The sequence below is a fragment of the Coregonus clupeaformis genome, chromosome 1 (genome assembly GCF_020615455.1).
Source record: "Coregonus clupeaformis isolate EN_2021a chromosome 1, ASM2061545v1, whole genome shotgun sequence".
In the NCBI taxonomy this organism is placed as follows: domain Eukaryota; kingdom Metazoa; phylum Chordata; class Actinopteri; order Salmoniformes; family Salmonidae; genus Coregonus; species Coregonus clupeaformis.
Window position 1 is genome coordinate 91677799 of NC_059192.1, and position 20869 is coordinate 91698667.

The following is a 20869-nucleotide window of genomic DNA, read 5'->3' on the forward strand; positions in this document are numbered from 1 at the left end:
GCACGTACCTGTCACATATTACGCTCACACCTGAAGCACGCACACAGACGCATCTGTTTCACACACACACACACACACACACACACACACACACACACACACACACACACACACACAAAGACACAAAAACACTGTGCTCCAGGTGAGCACCAATGCTGACTCACTCAATGGAGAGTGAAAAAACAGTCACTAATGAAACAGCGTGATATATAGCAGACAGCTAATGACATGAAACTACTTCAACTACAAGACCTGTGATTAGCAGTCATAGGTTTAGTTAGATACAGATGTCTTACTAAGTGGGTGTCTGAAAAGGAGGCTATCTGACTTAGTGTATGGGAATGTGTTCCCCTCATCTGTCATTAGAACCATTGTACTATGGTCCCTGTAGTGACTCATTATCTGTCCACACTGCTGAAAGAGTCCAAAGTCCGACCACCTCGCCCCCTCACACATCCCCTCACTACTGTGTGAGGTGGAGGACCCTCATTGGTCACTGAGGCTTGGTGTTCCAGTGTTTGAGTGGAGGGTGGGAGGCGAGGCTTTAAAGTCACCCAGTGGAGGGGAGAGCAGAGAAGACAGATCATTAACCATGCCACCTCCATGACCCACTGGGGCCTGTTGGGCCTGTTCCCCTCCCCAACACCCTCATCCCTGCCTGGGTCAGCTGGGGCACAGGAGGAGCCTGCAAGTACACAGACTGACTGACTAACTGACTGAAATGCATGTGTCACTGGAATTACCTATAACCCAGACCAGGATATTCTCACACAAAAAACATCCTTAGAATGTGTAAACGAAGGCAGTGTTATCTCTTTCAAAACATTGGGTATATCATAACATCTTTCACCTGTCTATGACTGTACAGAATCCAAGGACAGCAGGGGATAGAAGCTTGTGAAAAACATCACTATTTTACAGGTCACTTAGCCTCCTTAGCTAGAATATGTGAAGATTGTAGTATAATCTCTGTATTCAAACTGTAATCAACTGGGGCTGTGGGTAGAGATCAGGTTGAGGGAGAGGGGAACATACATAAAATGCAGTTCTAATTTTTTTCTCATACAAACATCCCCTCACCCCCTCTTTCACTGTCCCATTTCCCACCCCGGGTTCTTTGAGGGCCCAGTCTGGGCACTACCACCCAGAGGGCGAGGGGGAGAGAGAGCCATGGGTGGTGGAAATTCACAGGGTGCCCTGGTGATCATTGTTCCTTATGTTTGCCATTTTTTACTGGCTCAGACTGTTACAAAGCCTCAATATTAACAATTGGGAAGTTTGATTTCAAGGGCTCTCGTGTACTCTTAAACTGTTTGTCTATAATCAGGCATTGACTACCATTGTGCGGCCAGTAAAAACAGTGGCACTAACAATGCAGTGAAGTATGCATGGCCCAGTGTGTGAGCTCGGGTCAAATCAATCAGCTTTCTCTGGGTGCTCTCAGGTCACTGGGAACACACACAAACCCCTACAGAATCCACTTTGGAGCCCAGGGAACAAACAATGGAGATTGCTGATATTCCTGCACCAATTACGGTCCACAAGAAACCTGCCAGGGTAATCCCACACCAAGCAGAGCACCACTCTATTCACATTTTTTTAGGCACATCAATATCCCTTTTTAAGATGACAAGACAGTTAATCCACTCTAAATCCACCACGCATCAAAAAAGTATAATCTGACTTTTAACTGAATCAAAATGTTTCTCTTAAACAAATCCTGAAAATAAAGATTGTGGTGTACTCATGCCCTTGTCCGTGAGTAACATACCCTCTGATTGGTTGTCACAGACTGGTGTCATCTATACTACAGAGATTAACGTAAAAGTCCTTCCACACCCCTAAACACATTTTATGTGTTTACTATCACATGCAATCATAATAGTGAACACAACCTTTTATATGAGTATACTGTTGTGGGCATACAGCATTCATTAGGTTTTAGAAATAATACCTATTTCAGACTGTAACACTCACAGTGTAAGATTGCAGTATATTAAAAATAAGTAACTATAGGGGAGCATAGTGTTCTGCTCCCTCTGTTCTACCATGGCCTTGGGAAAGGCGCAAAGCAACACTTCTTTGATTGAGCTGACACATTGTCAAGTAGCTATAATGTCCCAGCAGCATCCCTGACAGAAAGGCTTTAGTTAGGAGCTGAGGGGCAGAGTGTTCCCCCTACCTAACCCAGGGCCTAGGCCAGGATGCAGACAAACACAGGATATCCCTTTACCCCAGCAGCAACAACACACTGGTGGTGACATCGTTCAAACAGACACATACTGGCCACAATCACAAGTGAATAAAATCAATGCTCAACACCACATCATGTATTATTTTTTACTTCAGTCTACCTTAGTTAGAGGGTACTGTGAGCCAAGGTTGATGCGGCCTCAATGTTTTATGGTCCTGTTTTCCAATGACTTCCACTCATGTGCTCTCCCCGAGGGAAAAGTAAACATGGGATAAGAGGGGAAGTCGAGATAGGCAATCGTGACTAAATACAAGCACAAAGATGACCAAGGTCCTTCCAGCTACGGGTCATATCCTGCGTGATATCAAGTTAACGGTATTTGTTGTATCTAAAAATGATGCTAATCTTTGCTGTGAGACCAAGGAGTCCGCTTACACTGTACTTTGATTATAAAGGTTTATTTATATCACAAGATTTCAGCATAAGTTTACAGACGTCTGCAGGCATCTGGAGACCAACGACCCAAAATAATAAGTTGTTCTGACCTCCTTTGTCTTAACTGTGGTATTTATATCCTATGCCCTATGTAACATAATATGGGTGTTTTCCCATAAACCAATCCCAGGACTGCACCTAACAGACTCCCTCGGCTTTAGGGTGCCCCTATAGAACTACTCTCCAGATGCTCCCTTAAGCTTAGTCAACATCCTCTAAAACCACTTGAAACCATTAGCAAAGTCATAAAGTGTTTAAACACTACATATTCAACACCAAGTATTCTGTCTTCAAGGAAAAGAAATAGTACCACAGGTCACTCAAGCTCTTCTCTGGCAAAGAATAAGCCTTGGTTTGTTTCACCAGCAAGGAGGTATGCATTACAATAGCGTTGCTCTGCAACAAAAGGCACATAGACTAGGGTCTGCCTAGTAAAGACAGGCTTGTGATGGCTTGGGAGAAAGGCTTGCAGTGGAAATTAAAACTTGCTACTTGAGGAGCACTGGCATCTCTCCAGTCACCATAAGATGCCAGCAATCAAATCTTGTCTTGTCCTTCGGGACATGGAAACAGAAACCTTTTTAAATGGAGGCTCTATTGCTAGGCCAAATGATAGGATTGCAGGGGTGTTTGGGTTTAATAGAGAATGAAATAGGCCAGTGCAGTGAGAAGGCAGTCACAGTAGAGCTTTGAGGGACACTGGCCCTTTGTGTCTAAAAAATGGAACCAGAGAATTAACATTTACTGTCACAAAACTCCAAGCCTCCCAGAATGTGGCATTATTATTGTGTAGCACTTCGCCAGAAGGCCAGTGGCTTCAAAGGAAGGGAGTGGGATGACACAATGTCAAACTGCACACACACATAGTACTCTATTATGATCTTAAATGGTTGATATGAGGCCAACCCAGGGTGATTAGAATATCAAAAGACCCTTCAGAAAGTCATTATGGTAGAAAGAAATAACTGAAATTGAGCATAGAACTTATTTTCACTCTTGGACAAAAGCCAGACCTTGGGGAATCATGCTGCCTGGTCAGGCTGGGGGGAAATCACAGTCAAATGACTGGGCTTTGAATGTCAGAGCTGAGGTCAGATCCTGCTGGAGGGAGAGTGACCAGTGCCACTTGCAACCTGAGCAGACTATGCCACTGGACAGTAAGTGCAGGCTAAATACTTTGCCTGTACTTGCCAGTACTCCCTACTCTGTTGGATGTTTAAAAGCAATGTACCTACACAAAACGGCCTATTGAGTAGAGAAACCACACTTTTCCTCAGTCTCGGTGTGAGTGAGTTAAATCCTTAGCTTTCTACATCTGGTCTTAAAGCTGCGGTACATCACGTTCCTGAGCACGCTGACACTCTACTCCACACTCCTGGGGGTATTTGTCCTCACCAGCTCTGCCAGGCAGTGACGCATCAGAGGAACAATAGGCCCATGAATTCAGGCCACAGCCTCCTTTCACACAGGCACGACCCTCACATGGCAGGGGAACAACTTCTCTCACTACACACATAAACAACCAGCTCTGTGCAAGGAGATGCAACCAAAATGTGTGTGCATCCAATGAGCCAGTGAAAAACTATTTCTGGGCAGAACATTACAGGCAGCAGCATATCATAGTACATCTAAACAATTCTGAGAAGCCATCCTAACTCCTAAGCCTTTTTGAAGGCAAATTCTTCAAACAGGGAAGAACACGATAACAACCAGATGGACACGAAAAAACGCTGAACTTTGGCTGTGACACTCATTCCTCTCTTTCGCTGGTAGATTTCCAGAGAAATCACTTCCCTCTATCAATCCCTCCCTCCCTCCCTCCCTCCCTCCCTCCCTCCCTCCCAGTAAATCATCACCTTCCAGCAGTGCTGGGAAGGGAACACAGCAGAGCGCTATCATCAACTGAGGAAACACACTGCCTCCTGTGGGACTCTTTACTTTCAAACAGCCCTGAGGAGGTGCTCACCAAGCCACATGGCTTCAATGATTACACACAAACACTCCAGCTCACAGAGAAAATAAAGACAGGCAGGGATCACTCAAGTGGAGGGCTAGAAGCTGGGGGATGGGGCTGCCAGTGTGGCAGGGGATGTTTGGGATAGGGCTATAAGGGCTGAGGCTTGGGACTGGGGCTAATTCATTTTGGAATGAAAATGCAACAGGGACTGTATGGGTAGGGTGGAGGGAGGGAGGGGATCAAGGCTGAGAGGTGAGAGTGGGCTGGAGCTGGGAATGGGGTTGAGCCTGGAAATGGGACTAGGGGCTAGGGCTGGTACTAGAGGCTGGGGTTGGGTCTAGAGGTTGGGGCTGTCTGGGGTTGGGTCTGGGCCCTCTGAGAGACCGTTGAGAATCAGGAATGTCCCTGAGAGGGGGTATAACAGCAGCCCCCTGAAGAGCCATGGTCACGTCCCACCCCTCCCGACCCCACCCACTGGTCAGAGCTGGAGCACTGTAACAGAGTCTGCAGGAGGGAGGGGGTCTGCCAGGAGGGAGGGGGTCCAGCCAGGAACATTCTCTGACACACCCTTCTCTCTGCTCACTGCACCTTATCTGTTTACATTTTTCACATTCCCTCAAGTCTCACTGTTGTGAAAAACCTGACTTCCACAGAACTGATCTACAATAAGTAATCTACAGTAAGTAGGCTACAGTCTGATTATAGATTCTCTATGAATACTGTTGTTTGACCTCTATAGTTTCTATTTCTACAGATTAACCTCTAAAGAATGGCCCATGCTACAACTCAATAAAAATACAATTGAACCTAAAATGTAATGACACAAAACAAACATATGCATATTTCCAGGGAGATGTCCACTCCATTACTCCCCTGACCCACTTTATTCAGCATATCCCAACCCCTGCTGCTATTATTGTGTGAAACAAACTCATCATTCATCTACTGAGGTCCACAATTACCCCTGCCCTTTCAATGGATGAACAGAGACAGAGAGAGGAGGAACACTGTACAACTCATGAACTACAGCTCATTAGATTAGTGACGGCTTGCCACTGCAATTAACGGGCAACGGGAACGATTTAGTGCTCCAGTTTCCAGCATTATTCTCTGCATGGGGCAGCCCTATCAATGCAAATTTCATGGCCGAAGGAGAGAGGAGCAGCGTTTCGATGGGACAGAGGACAGATGAATGCCAGACCGTGCACACTTTATACTAAGCAATTCAGCAGGCTGTGCGGTCGCTCACTCACACATGCAGAAATTATTATTACTTTCAATCCTGCCAATGCCTGGTGGATAAAAGGACAGTAGACTGTAACCGCCATAAATAGTTTTTGTGTGTGACAACCTAACAATGGATTGGTATTTTAAGGGAAAGGCCCAAATTACTGAAGATAAACTCAAACTGATAGCAGCCAAACTGTCTGAATACTGAGTAACAATAAGGTCAGCCATCTTTTCACTTGTTTACAAAGCACTGGCGGTGAATTCTTGATGACAAAATCTTCCCCAGAAATGGAATTAACTCTATTCAAGCAGGGAAATGATCTCAGAAGGGGCTGGCTGCTGTGTAGACCCCCACCACAGCAGGAGGAAGCTGGGAACAAGGAGAGGACTTCCATGCCCTGACAGAAACAGGAAGCATGTGAGCCAGGCAACACCTAGTCAACACAATGCTCCTCTAGCCTTGTCAGTGTGATTCTCTTATGCCTCTCTCCTCCATTAGCCCTATTTCTGCTCTCACCTAACTGCCCTCCCCACCAGTTCCCTACCCTGTCTTCTCTTTACTAGTCCATTTCCCTCTCCCCATCCCCTCTACCAAGTCTTTAAAATGCTTTGTTTTGTCCTATTTTTCTTCCTGTTGAGCCACCCAGTAAAATATGTTTACAGCGAAACAACACCTCAACATCATGAAATACTTCCTAAAGCTTCTTAATGACACTATATGTCATCTAGGGTAAACAGAGTCCAAAAAGTTCCAATGAAAAGTGATGACAAGTTGGTTTAACTGTCAGATAGCTGATTCTTTTTTATCTTGGTTGGTTCAGCTGAACTACAGAAGAGGGAGTGTTTTTGCCCAGCACAGTTGAACTGTTTTCAGACTTGTTTTTCAGCCTTCAGCTGGGGTTGTTATTACAGTGTGTGCAGTGAAATGCAGTGAGGCAAGTGCAAGAAGAGAGAGAAGTAGAGCAGTTAATGTATAGAACTATGACATTCTCTAACACTGGCACCATGCAGTCAATGATTCACTAACTCCTAGAGGACTTTCCAGACACTCATTCAAGTACGCATACTGTTTGTAACATTTAAATCTCAATATACACAAAGGCCTGATTTCCTTATAATAACACATAATGAGGGTTTCATTTCCTCAGTAAATACACAATGGAACACTAAAGTTATACAAATTCAATGGCCTATGGATAGCATTCATTATTCACTTGTTCCAAACAAATGAAATATCTTAACAGCTGGTAGACAATGATGGGGGAGTAATCTTATTTTTCATTTCATTTTCATTTTCGTCATTTAGCAGACGCTCTTATCCAGAGCAACTTTGAAGCTGGTGGAAAGTTCAGGGTAATTTCACTTCAAAGCTATTGAATATCTACTGATGCCGAACATATGGCAACACCATTAGGTCCCTTAAGGGTTTTGGCACAACGTTATCCCACTGACGTTCTAAGAACGTTCTAAAAACGTTACATGATGGTCCCAAGGGGGGGGATCTTTGTGAAGTTCCCTGCAAGTTCCCAGGACATCACTGAGGACCATGTCGGGACCTTTTAAAGGACGTTCTCAGGACTTTAATTTTACTAGTCCTTAGGACGTTGCGTGATGGTCCCAAGGGAACGTTCTCTGGAGGACCTTTTTATAGTTCCCGGTTTGTCCCGGGGACATTCTTAGGATGTTCTTGGGACGTTGTGTCATGGTCCACTGATGGTCCTCTGAACATTCTTGGGACGTTGTGTCATGGTCCACTGGAGGTTTTGTCTAGTTCCCGGTTTGTAACGTGGGACGTCCCAGAGGACGTTTTTACGGCATTCTTGCGATGTTGTCTCATGGTCCCCTGAAGGTTCTTGGGACATTGTGTCATGGTCCCCTGGAGGTTTTTGTCATGTGATGGTCCCACGTGTCCCACACCATTATAAGTAAAGTAATTAAATTGTATGGGTGTTTTAAGGTAAGTGGTACGCTGTTCAGCTAAAATAGTGTTAAATTATTTAATGAATGACAATACGATCTCATTTGACATGATCACTTTTCAATATGACCCCACCTGGGATTTGAACTCACAACCTCTGAATGTGGGTATGCTGATCTTTCTGCTGCGCCACAAAGTCTGTAGAATTTGAAAGTCCCCTACACATTCATTACCTTTAATACATCTCTGCACTTAGCAAAAGAGTGCCATCTGCACTGCTATTGTAGTTAGCGGTTAATCTGACTATTCTCTCATTGATTTCATTTACTTATTTCAGCAATTTGAGTTTGGGTTTGCAGTATAGTTGTCTAATGTTGGTGGGGCATATTATTCTGTTTTAATGATAAATATAATAGTTTTTTTTCTGTGTATTTTTAACAGAGCTGAGATTGACTTTGAAGTGCAAAGTGTAGGAATGGGCCTGCTACAGGTGAAATCAGTTATTGATACAGACATGGTGGCGTAGCAGGAAGATCGGAATGCTGTGAACCATGTTGTGAGTTCAAATCCCAGGTGAGGACATGTTAAGCAATAATTACGTTATGAATAAACATACACAGTGTAATCATGTTTTTTTTTTGGGGTGGGGGAGAACATTTCTTTGCGACCATCAGGTGACGTCCCGGGACAAACTGTGAACCAGACAAAACCTCCATGGGACCATGACACAATGTCCCAAGAAAGTCCTAAAAACGTCCTCGGAGACATCCCCGGGACAAACCGGAAACTAGACAAAATCTCCATGGGACCATGACACAACGTCCCAAGAACATCAGTTACCTGTTTGGCCTTCTCCACAGACGTCTGCAGCTTGCGGATCTCCTTCTCATACTGCTCCCTCAGTTTATCCACCTCCTGGTCGTGTGTGGCCACCTCCTCCTTCAGTGCTCCCTTCAAGGCAGTCAGCTCCCTCTCCCTCCTCCTCAGCACCTCCTCCTGCTCCTCCTTGGCCAGCAGCACCTCCTGTAAGTCCAGCTTCATTTGCATCAGGTCCTACACAGGAGGAGAGGAGGAAGTAGTGACAGTGTCTCACTAAAATGAACTGCTACGTCAACAGGTGACGTGCACAGAAATCTCCAGCACTGCCATTACTGCAATTCTGCATCAGCAAATGTGCCAGTAAGAATAACATGTTTACATATGACCAACACTGGCACTACAATAGTATTGATATGGTGGTTATTATGGGACTGCACAGCCCTTTCCATGCAGGCCGCTAAGCTCCTCTATGGCAACGCTCTGTCCTCTGAGAGCTGTGGGACCTGGCCTGTGTTTTACCTCCATCATGGCATCCTTCTCTCCGTCGGCCACCGCCGTCTTGGCGCCATCCAGCTCGTCGTGCATCTCTGACAGCTGGTCCTGCAGGTCCCTGATCTCTGTTTGGTACTGCTCCCTCTCCATCTTCACCTGGAACAGCCTGCCAGACCACACAGAGCAGCACACAGTCACAACACACACACCATCACCTGAACACCTGCACCCTGCTTCACACATTGGAATGATACAACATGCACTCTGTCAGAAATGCCTGTTCTTCAGGCTAACAGGGGCTATGATGAGCACCTGGGCACTGATCTACCAATCACATCACAGTCACACCACCTGCCCACTCCAACACAGAGAGGGTCTGTTTAGTGACAGGGGGTCCTGCATGCAGATGTAGAGTAAGTAGACTGAACACCACAGCTCAGCTTATTCCCCAGCTCAGTGTAGTTATTCCCACGTAATGACATTAACCTTTTTCAAAAGAGAGAATCCATTCTTGAAAAATGAAATCAATTATACAATGACTGAGAGTAGTTGAGTGATTCTTTCTTTATAAGGCAGGCCCCTCTCTGTCTCTCTCTCTGATTTCTATGGAGTCCATGATATGGATGTCTCTATGTCATTAGATTACTGGGGAGTCTGGCTCAAACAGGGCCTCCACTGTCAGCTGCCATCCGCTTGGATGGCCAGTCTCTATTGTGATTGTCCATGATCAGGATCAACAGAGCCATCCCCAGGTTTAACAGATTAGTCCAACATCAACAGACATTTAAGCCATTATGATATACACTCATCACTTTGTGGGGCTTTGGTGGGACTCTGCAGTGTACATTAACACGAAATGTCAGAGGGGAAGGAGAACTATAGGAGGCCATTATGTTCAGACAAAGACAGAAACTCTAATGGCCGAAAAGAGATTGCAAGCACAAGGAACACATTAGAACATATAATCCTCCTGTGACCACAGAAAACAACCTACAACTTTATCCTCCACGTAGAAAAAACTAATAAAAGAGATATAGATAAACAACTTTCTCCTGATAAGAGTCGTAAATCTGAGGATTATCCACATTGTGCTGGTTTCTTAAAGCCGGGCTTTGTCGATCTGTCACTCCATGCCTCACAGTGTGTATTCACTGGTGGTCGGTCACTTACTCCTCCAGTGTGGTGCGGAGCTCAGCCTCTGTTTTGGCCAGTTTGTCCCTCAGTCGGGAGCATTCCTCCTGGCTCCTCTCCAGCTCTGTCTGCAGGTCCTTCACGCCGGCTCCGGCCTTCTCATTGGCCTCAGTCAGACCCATCTGTTTCTTTAACACGCAAGGACACACGCACACACACTTTAATAAAACACCATTAACCTCACCACACCAAATAAATATGAAATGCATGACGTTCATTGTATAGTATCTAAATGACAGTTTTGACAGTATCTAACCAACAAACTCAGTGGCTGTGATGTCTACTGGTCTGCTTAAATTAGCTATTAGCACCAATAGGATTATTGTGTTTTAAGAGGCGGGAGCCAGGGATTCTCATGTCCTGCACAGGCATCCAAGATAGCAGCTAGGTTCAACATGTCTGACATGGCATCATAGTATTACCTTTCTTGCTCCTCCAGCTGCTTTTTCAGTTCAACAACTTCCTTCTCCAGCGCCACCCTCTGTTCCTGTAGGGCTTTGGCTTGGGTAGCTATGTCAGGAGACTGGGAGGGGGAACAGAGACAGGAGTTATATTTGACTCCATTTCCCTTTTCAAAATCACTCACAATATGATGCATGATAGCATTACTCTAAGATGTCTTATTTTGTAAAATACAAAAACATGTCGGTTGCTTTGGTTCATGGCAGCTCTCAGTGAACAAAAGGAAGGGTGGTGACTAGTTTCTCCCCATAATGCACTGGTTTACACATGGAGGTCAGTGGAGTCTGGTGGGAGGAGCTATAGGAGGACTGGCTCATTGTAATGGCTGGAATGGAATATATGGAACGGAGTCAAACATGTGGTTTCCATATGTGTGATGTGTTTGATACCTTTCCATTTATTCCATTCCAGCCATTACAATTAGCCCGTCCTCCTATAGCTCCTCCCACCAGACTCCACTGATGGAGGTGGTAACCACAGTGGCTGTTGTCAATGCTAGGTAAACACAGCCTGGTGGCTTGTATGCTGCTCACCAAGCGAAAGCTTCGGGGCCTAAGGCTAAGATAAGAGGCTCACAGATTTAGCTGTTTGTTGAGTTGAATTACAACAACTCCACAATGCCTCACTTTGTTGTCGCTCCCCGCTGCCCGCGACTTTAATGTCTGGATCTTCTCAAACACCAGGTTGACCTTCCTCTTGGTGGTGTCCTCATTATCAGTGCTCCTGCGGACATACACACACACACACACACACACAGTCAGAACACAGGTGCACTCCCACACTCGGCTGATCTGAGGCTAAAGAGGGGTCTCTGTGTGTGGTAGGTGGATCAGGTCAGGGTCTAATCCCAGACTGTTCTGGTTCCTGCTCTGCCGGGGGCCCACTGCTTTGATGTGTCACCTCGCGACCCGCTCAACCTCATTACGCCCATCCATTAGGAGGCACATGCTGGGGAATGTGTCTCCCTCACTCCCTGGCCCTGCTATAGAGCCGGGCTGTATGCAGGGTGCACCCTCTCTCTTCCTATATCGGACAGAGAATGAACAGAGCATTGGGTTGCCACAACCCGGGGAAAGGTTATAAGGTTCCATTCCATTCCACTACCTGACAGGGGATTTCTAGCCCCCCTCCTTCATCAAAGTTTTATAACTTCAGCTGGTGAATGTTTTTCCTTTCTTTGATGACTCAGTGTCAGCACACCACTTCCATCTGTGTTCCTTTCCATTGACTTCTGACCCTGACCTGTGACCTGACACAACCAAAGCAGTTTCCTGCACTCGCTGGACATCGACCAAACCTGGAGCACACATGGAATGTAGAGACTGAGGAACTGAGGCACTTCAGAAGTTTAGGATTTAAAATGCAAAACTTCTAAAACCATGGACAAAATGTACAGTCATACCATGAAACAATGCTCTGTGAGAGACACAGAACTTGACCTGGGATTGGATAGGAACTCCAAGATCCAGCTTTACTGGTGCTGTGATTGACATGTTATCGTATTGGATATATGCACTGGACTTTCAGACTTGGCTTCATGCCGAACATACATGGTTTAAGCTTTGTAAACCCCCAACAACTCCCCACCCCCCTCCCAAAGCCTTTTCACCTAGTCTAGCTATAAAACTGTCAGAGAGTGAAACTAGCAAGCTGAACAACAACAAAAAGACTGTCTAGCACCTCATCTTACTATTTAATAATATAAACCATCATGTAGCCCCGAGTAGCTCAGTTGGTGGAGCATGGCGCTTGCAATGTCAGGGTTGTGGGTTCGATTCCCACGGGGGCCAGTATGAAAAAAACAAAAAAACATGTATGCACTCACTAACTGTAAGTCGCTCTGGATAAGAGCATCCGCTAAATGACTAAAATGGAAATGTATCACCCTCACCAGTTCATCTATCTTAAACCATGTGAAGTACACCATAGAGATACTAATCTGACAGAGTATATATGTGAGATGCTTCCCACCGATAACTCCTCCATTTCCCCCAACTGTAAGTGATGGGATTTACAGCGTGGGGTGAAAGGTGAACATCAAGAATCAGGTGATAGAGCAAGGTTGATACCCTACATTCCTCAGTAGAGAGAGAGGAAGAGAAATGGGAAGAGGATCGAACACCACTAAGCAGCTGCATCGACCACAGCTTAGACATGGAGGTGGAGACTGAATGGGAGTATAAATTCACAAACAGTCAGACTCAGATAAATAAAAAACGTTCAAGTGCTCCCATGGGGCATTTTCTTTTTCAAATGATGCATTACTTAAAGATGCACTGTGCAGAAATCTTTCCTCCATTTCCTGTTTGCAAAAATTTTAATAGTTGCTTAATTTCAGTTTATGTGGCAAAACAAGCAAGTATAGTGTATAGAATCATTGTACCATCTAAACAGCGGTGAAATATTTTTTTCATAACCAAATATATAGGATTTTCAGCTGTTTGAAGCTGGTGTACAAAACCGAAAGTTAAAAAGGCAAAAACAAAACTTAAGAACAGGAAGCATAGAAATAGAACACATAGAACAGATATACCGCTTCTTAGACTTGCTTTCAATTAGAATGACAGCGCTATAACACATATTGCTATGTGAATTTCTATGTGAATTTGGTGGGGTAGCCCAAAAAGTTACATATTGCAGTTTTAAGAGTGTAACTTGGCACATGTTATGTTTAGACTGTGCAGTTTACTGCCCGCTGCATAGTGAAGTGATACTCATGGTGTCATCATGTTGCCTACTAGTGTATTAATATATTAGCAATTCGTACAAAACATTTACTATTAATCTATACATACGATACCATTTAGATTGAATGGACATTGCTGTAAAACTGGAAAATGTTCTGCAATAAAAAGGGAACCAGGAACATTACATCAGTGAGGTAAAAACTCACCCATCCTTGAGGTAATTGAACAAAATCTGTTTTGCCGTCTCTTCATGTGTTTGTTGTGAAAGCTCCTGCTGACCTTTCAAAAGATCAGGTGTCACCTGGATGCAAGAGGTAATAAGCAGAGAGCCATCAGAGTTCTGACAGATACTTTCACATGTAGCTACGTAGTAATAGAGACTGATTTGTTAAACAACTAACCTAACTGTAATCACAAATAATGTGTTGTTTACCTGCACATCCATCTCTGCACCAGGCTTCTTGCCCGAGTTAGAGGAAGGCTTGGATAGAGAGGTTGTAGCCACACTTATTAAAATCTTTGTGCTTGGTGAAGATTGCCCATCCTCAGCATCTGTACTGTCCAGGGGTAGCGTAGAGGAGCGATTTAGCACCGCCTTATACCCCTGGATGGAGCCTGCTGCTTTAGAGGTCATGCTCTGAGGGGAGCCTGGAGCACTGCTACCACAGGCCGTAGCTTTGGCACTTGGCTTACCCTCCACCGCTGTCACCCAGGTGTCTTTACTCCCAGACACCTTCTGCAGATACAGCTGTGAGGGGCGGAGGACGTGCTCCGTAGACCTCCCCTGGTTCTTGCTAAACTCATCCATGTATTCCGACTCTCCCCGGAGGCTAAAGGGAAGGGCGCTGTCCACACTCCTTGAGCGCTTCCTGTCCTCTGGGTTGATCCTGTTCCTGCGGCCCGCCCTGCCTCGTCGCTGGTGACCACCATCCTTACCGTCAAACTTGTCGATGAGCTCGTCCACGCCGGGGATGGAGCCTGTGTCGATGTCTCGGCCCGTGCCGGGTTGGAAGGGGATGTAGCGTCGGTTCTGGTGGCGGTTGATGGTATCTGCGTACAGCGCATCCAGCTGGTCGGTAGAGGAGGTAGAGGAGTGGCGGGAGCGGGACGAGGACTGCAGCACGGGGCCGCTGGAATCAACCCTGCGCAGGGGGAGGACGTCTGGCTCATGGCGGCTGTGCTCCAGGCTAGAGTTGGCACTGCTAATGGAGCTGGCGGACCGGCAGGAAGCCTTGGTCTGCTCACTGGGTGGGCTGGACACAGCAGAGGGCTGGGGTATGGGGACGCGTTGGGGCAGCTGGGGCTGGGGTGAAGACTGAGACTGGGGTGGAGACTGGGGTTTGGATTGTGGCACAGACTGGGGTTGGGGTTTGGACTGGTGCTGAGACTGGGGTTTGGACTGGGGCTGGGCCACCTGGGTCTGAGGCTTAGACTGTGGCTGAGCCGGCTGGGCTTGAGGCTTGGATTGAGGCTGGACTAGTTTGGTTTGAGGCTTAGAGGGGGCTGGCTGGGGCTGGGGCTGGGGCTGAGGCTGAGGCTGTGTTCTCTCCTGCAGGGCAGGACTCCTCCTATGATCCAGGCTGGAGGACCTTGCATGGGCGACTACTGGGGAGGTGGATCTGGGAGAAGAGCCCTGGTAGGTGCTCCCAGTCTCTGCCAGGGACATTGGCCGGGGAGGAAGGCTGTGGTAGCCGTCCAGGTTCAAGGTGTTGTTCTCCGGGATCATAAGGCTTGAGGATCTCTGGGTGCCTCTGGAAGTTCAGCAGGGTGGATGCTGGCTTCTTCCCCTGCTCTGTGACTCCATTGTGAGAGCCCCCAAACTGCATCTGTTTCTGGGACCTGTACTCAACAAAGGGGCTGTCAGAGACAGCCTCCCTGCTTCCTTTGAAGTCATACTCATGGTAGCTGTCAATGAAGGAGCCCTGTGTGTCATTGTAGCCGTTACTATTAGGATCTGTATAGGAGGAGTGGGACCCACGGTCCTGGTTATTCAGCACCACGTACGGGTGTCCGTCAATCCCCTGGACCCTAATGCTGAGGCCATAGGAGCCACCTCCATTGTGAGGCCTGGAAGAGCGGGCGGGCTGGCTGACTCTGTACGACTCCATCAGGAATGCAGCAAGATAATAAATCCCTCTCCCTGGATCAGGCCCACCTCTGCAAAAAAGGACATAATCTGGTTTAGTCAGAAATGAGATGCCATCAAATTTAATAATGTCAGCAAATGTTTCACCGCTCCATGGCCTGCTAATCAGAGTTTAAAGCCTCACAACATTTGATTATGTCATCTGGTCTAATTTTCATTTTTTCTGTACTTAATGGTCTCTGTGTCTAGAGAGTGGTTCCACAGAGAGCCCCCTAACTGTTCAGCTCCACCACAGTTAGCCTAGCAGTTAAGAGCGTTGGGCCAGTAACCGAAAGGTTTATGGTTTGATCGAGCCGGCAAGGTGGCAAAATCTGCCGTTCTGCCCTTGAGCAAGGCAGTTAACCCCCAACAACAACTGCTTCCCGGGCGCCGATGATGTCGATTAAGGCAGCCCCCTGCACCGCTCTGATTCAGAGGTGCGGTTGTGCAACTGACAAGTTATCCCTTTCCCTTATCCTGCCAAATGAAGGAGTGAGACACTGCACTGCCCTAAAATAACATGAGAGGCCAGTCTTTATCAAAACACTGAACTTGCAAAACAGTGAGTCAACATTTCCTACACTCTTTTGAAGGGCAAACATGACCAAGTACTGTATATGAAACCATAACAAGCAGGTTACTAATTGGTACCTTAATGCGCTGTAATAGGCTGTTACTAACAGGTATAAGTGAATAATTATATACATATGTAAATGAATATTTATTGCACATAAAGGTGTAAGAAGGTCTAATGGGCTAACAATAAAAAAGTGGTATGACAGCATAGTGACAGACTCCAACGATATGTCACACAACACCTTGAAATCCCATGACTATGAATAGCCGTAGCCTATACAGTAACCTTCTTGAATGTCTTTGTTAGTGAATGTGTGTGTGCGTGTGTGCGTGTGTGTGTGTGCATGTGTGCATGTCTGTCTGTCTATCTGTGAATCTTTTGAACCAACCTCTGCCAGTCTTTGTAAAATATACTGTGATTTGCAGTCCCTGTAGAGGGCCCTGGTCGGTGTAACAGTATACCATGGGAAGAGCAGCTTGGGGTAAGAGGTAATACACCTTCAGCATGGCCATTATCATCAACCCCACTTAAAGCCACAGCATGAAGAGAGACACTACACCACTGATGACAGGAACCTGTGTTGATAGGTTCAACTGTTTGCTACTATACCTGCCAACAATATACACAAGCGACTGAATATTTAGACCACCTTGACACTATTGTGTATTCACATTATAATACGCAGATAAAGTAGAGATCAAGTTATTTGACTCAAGTATCTGAGTGTCTTCTGAGTAAAGAAATATAATACGTGTGAATGATCTGCCAGATTACAAGTGGTGTGTCGTCTGAAGCTGAGGCCAGAGCATAGGGCTATTTGACCCTGAGAAACAGGTTTGTATCAGCTCACAGGAAGGCCAGCAGAGACGCACAGCATCACAGACATCAGTGGGCACCATGTGTTTCTATAGACAATGGGCTCTTATCAGAGTCCTGTAGGCTCAGCTGATAATGTCCTATTTCACCCCCAAACAAACAAATACATAGATGAATGTCATGAATGGCCTGGTGTTACAATAGCAGGACAAATTGTGATAGGGATGGAAGAGCTATGATAATGACTTGAAACAAAGGTAACAGCAGATAATGCACAGACAGGCCAGCAAGACCTTTGAGGAAATCTCAATAAATCACTCTTCCAAACTGAAAACGAGTGTTGCTTACGGTTCTACAGAATTGAACCAGCATGTTAATATCAGGTGTGACAGGGAGAATAGGAGTGATGCAGCAGGCTCTTCCTGATTCTATTAATACTCAGAGGACAGAACCTCATACTTTACAGCCATTGAAGGGAAGGGAAAACAATGAGGCCAAGTTAAAGCCCCTTATCCAAAAGGAACGGCACTGTGGAGGACAGAAAAAAGCAGAAGACGACACAATAGCCTCTTTCACTCCAAGTATCACATGTATCCAACAACACAAATGCTGTGAGGTGTGAGTGCAGCCCTTTCCTCTCATTGTGTTACTCTCTGCAAGGGAGGAAACACTTGCTGAGCCAATTTCTCCCCCTCCTGTCCTCCCCTGCGCTCCATAACTAGAGCACTACCCTCGCCACGGTCCCCATGCACCTCAGACCAAAGGTCAGTGCTGAGAGGGGGTTAGGATGTCAAGGCCCTGCCTTTGATCTTTCCAGTGCAGTGACTGGTTCTCTACATCATGGTGGTGTGTTGTTATTAGGACACTGCCTTGATTCCAGATTAAAAACGGAATACAAAAGAGTTACATTCACGGGCAGGTTTGATATTATTACTGTACTGAGTTTATTCATATTCCAGGGTGAGCTATTAAGCCTTAGAAATATTATGCAATTCATAATTCAAAATCCCTAAAACAGATTTGTATATTGTGCATGTACAGTACCCCAGTTATTTATGGAAGAATATCAGTTACTTATAGCATGTTATGACATGTACAGTGCATTCGGAAAGTATTCGAACCCCTTGAAATGTTCCACATTTTGTTACATTACAGCCTTGTTCTAAAATTGATTAAATAAAACATTTTTCTCATCAATCTACACACAATTCCCCAAGAACACAGTGGCCTCCATGATTCTTAAATGGAAGAAGTTTGGAACCACCAAGACTCTTCCTAGAGCTGGCCGCCCGGCCAAACTGAGCAATCAGGGGAGAAGAGCCTTGCTCAGGGAGGTGACCAAGAATCCGATGGTCACTCTGACATGGCTCCAGAGTTCCTCTGTGGAGATGGGAGAATCTTCCAGAAGGACAACCATCTCTGCAGCACTCCACCAATCAGGCCTTTATGGTAGAGTGGCCAGACGGAAGCCACTCAGTAAAAGGCACATGACAGTCCGCTTGGAGTTTGCCAAAAGGCACCTAAAGACTCTCAGATCATGAGATAAAAGATTCTCTGGTCTGATGAAACCAAGATTGAACTCTTTGGCCTGAATGCCAAGTGTCACATCTGGAGGAAACATGGCACCACCCCTACGGTGAAGCATGGTGGTGGCAGCATCATGCTGTGGAGATGTTTTTATAGCGGCAGGGATTGGGAGACTAGTCAGGATAGAGGGAAAGATGAACGGAGCAAAGTACAGAGAGATCCTTGATGAAAACCTGCTTTGGAGCGCTCAGGACCTCAGACTGGGGTGAAGGTTCACCTTCCAACAGGACAACGACCCTAAGCACACAGCCAAGACAACGCAGGAGTGGCTTCGGGACAAGTCTCTGAATGTCCATGAGTGGCCCAGCCAGAGCCCGGACTTGACCACGATTAAACATCTCTGGAGAGACCTGAAAATAGCTGTGCAGCGATGCTCCCCATCCAACTTGACAGAGCTTGAGAGGATCTGCAGAGAAGAATGGAAGAAACTCCCCAAATACAGGTGTGCCAAGCTTGTAGCGTCATACCCAAGAAGACTCGAGGCTGTAATTTCTACCAAAGCTGCTTCAACAAAGTACTGAGTAAAGGGTCTGAATACTTACAGTGGGGGAAAAAAAGTATTTAGTCAGCCACCAATTGTGCAAGTTCTCCCACTTGAAAAGATTGCTAGGCAAATCCCGCCTTATCTTAGCTCATTGGTCACCATAGCAACAACCACCCGTAGTCTGCGCTCCAGCAGGTATATCTCACTGGTCATCCCCCAAAGCCAACACCTCCTTTGGCCGCCATTCCTTCCAGTTCTCTGCTGCCAATGACTGGAACAAATTGCAAAAATCTCTGAAGCTGGAGACACTTATCTCCCTCACTAACTTTAAGCATCAGTTGTCAGAGCACCTTACCGATCACTGCACCTGTACACAGCCCATCTGAAATTAGCCCGCCCAACTACCTCATCCCTATATTGTTATTTCAAATCAAATCAAATCAAATTTTATTGGTCACATGCGGCGAATACAACAGGTGCAGACATTACAGTGAAATGCTTACTTACAGCCCTTAACCAAAAGTGCATTTATTTTAAACAAAAAAAGTAAAAATAAAACAACCCAAAAATAAATAAAAAAGTGTTGAGAAAAAAAAGAGCAGAAGTAAAATAAAGTGACAGTAGGGAGGCTATATATACAGGGGGGTACCGTTGCAGAGTCAATGTGCGGGGGCACCGGCTAGTTGAGGTAGTTGAGGTAATATGTACATGTGTACAATATTTATTAATATGTACAATATTTATTTTGCTCATTTGTACCCCAGTATCTCTATTTGCACATCATCTCTTGCACATCTATCATTCCAGTGTTAATACTAATTGTAATTATTTTGCACTATAGCCTATTTATTGCCTTACCTCCATAACTTGCTACATTTGCACACACTGTATATATATTTATTTCTGTTGTATTTTTGACTTTGTTTTGTTTTACCCCATATGTAACTCTGTGTTGTTGTTTTTATCGCACTGCTTTGCTTTATCTTGGCCAGGTCGCAGTTGTAAATGAGAACTTGTTCTCAACTGGTTTACCTGGTTAAATAAAGGTGAAATAAAAAAATAAAAAAAAATTAAAAACTGCCCTTGCTGATGGAAGGAGGTTTTCACTCAAAATCTCACGATACATGGCCCCATTCATTCTATCCTTTACACGGATCAGTCGTCCTGGTCCCTTTGCAGAAAAACAGCCCCAAAGCATGATGTTTCCACCCCCATGCTTCACAGTAGGTATGGTGTTCTTTGGATGCAACTCAGCATTCTTTGTCCTCCAAACACGACGAGTTGAGTTTGAGTTCTTGTGATCATTTTGACCCCACGGGGTGAGATCTTGCGTGGAGCCCCAGATCGAGGGAGATTATCAGTGGTCTTGTATGTCTTCCATTTCCTAATAATTGCTCCCACAGTTGATTTCTTCAAACCAAGCTGCTTACCTATTGCAGATTCAGTCTTCCCAGCCTGGTGCAGGTCTACAATTTTGTTTCTGGTGTCCTTTGACAGCTCTTTGGTCTTGGCCATAGTGGAGTTTGGAGTGTGACTGTTTGAGGTTGTGGACAGGTGTCTTTTATACTGATTACAAGTTCAAACAGGTTCCATTAATACAGGTAACGAGTGGAGGACAGAGGAGCCTCTTAAAGAAGAAGTTACAGGTCTGTGAGAGCCAGAAATCATGCTTGTTTGTAGGTGACCAAATACTTATTTTCCACCATAATTTGCAAATAAATTCATAAAAAATCCTACAATGTGATTTTCTGGATATTCTTATCTCAATTTGTCTGTCATAGTTTACGTGTACCTATGATGAAAATTACAGGCCTCTCTCATCTTTTTAATAATAA

At 45.5% G+C, this 20869-nt stretch overlaps 1 protein-coding gene across 1 annotated transcript in view; it reads right to left on the minus strand.

Annotated features, from left to right (window-relative positions):
* Positions 1-20869, minus strand: part of cgnl1 (cingulin-like 1) — a 39272-nt gene that overhangs the window by 17262 nt on the left and 1141 nt on the right. Inside the window, exons 2-8 of the mRNA XM_045223382.1 lie at positions 13879-15602; positions 13652-13746; positions 11385-11481; positions 10722-10819; positions 10276-10428; positions 9133-9271; positions 8635-8847 (exon numbers count right to left, since the gene is read on the minus strand). Coding sequence (XP_045079317.1) covers positions 8635-8847; positions 9133-9271; positions 10276-10428; positions 10722-10819; positions 11385-11481; positions 13652-13746; positions 13879-15171 — 2088 coding nt within the window. The 5' untranslated portion in view covers positions 15172-15602. The remainder of the gene's footprint in view (positions 1-8634; positions 8848-9132; positions 9272-10275; positions 10429-10721; positions 10820-11384; positions 11482-13651; positions 13747-13878; positions 15603-20869) is intronic.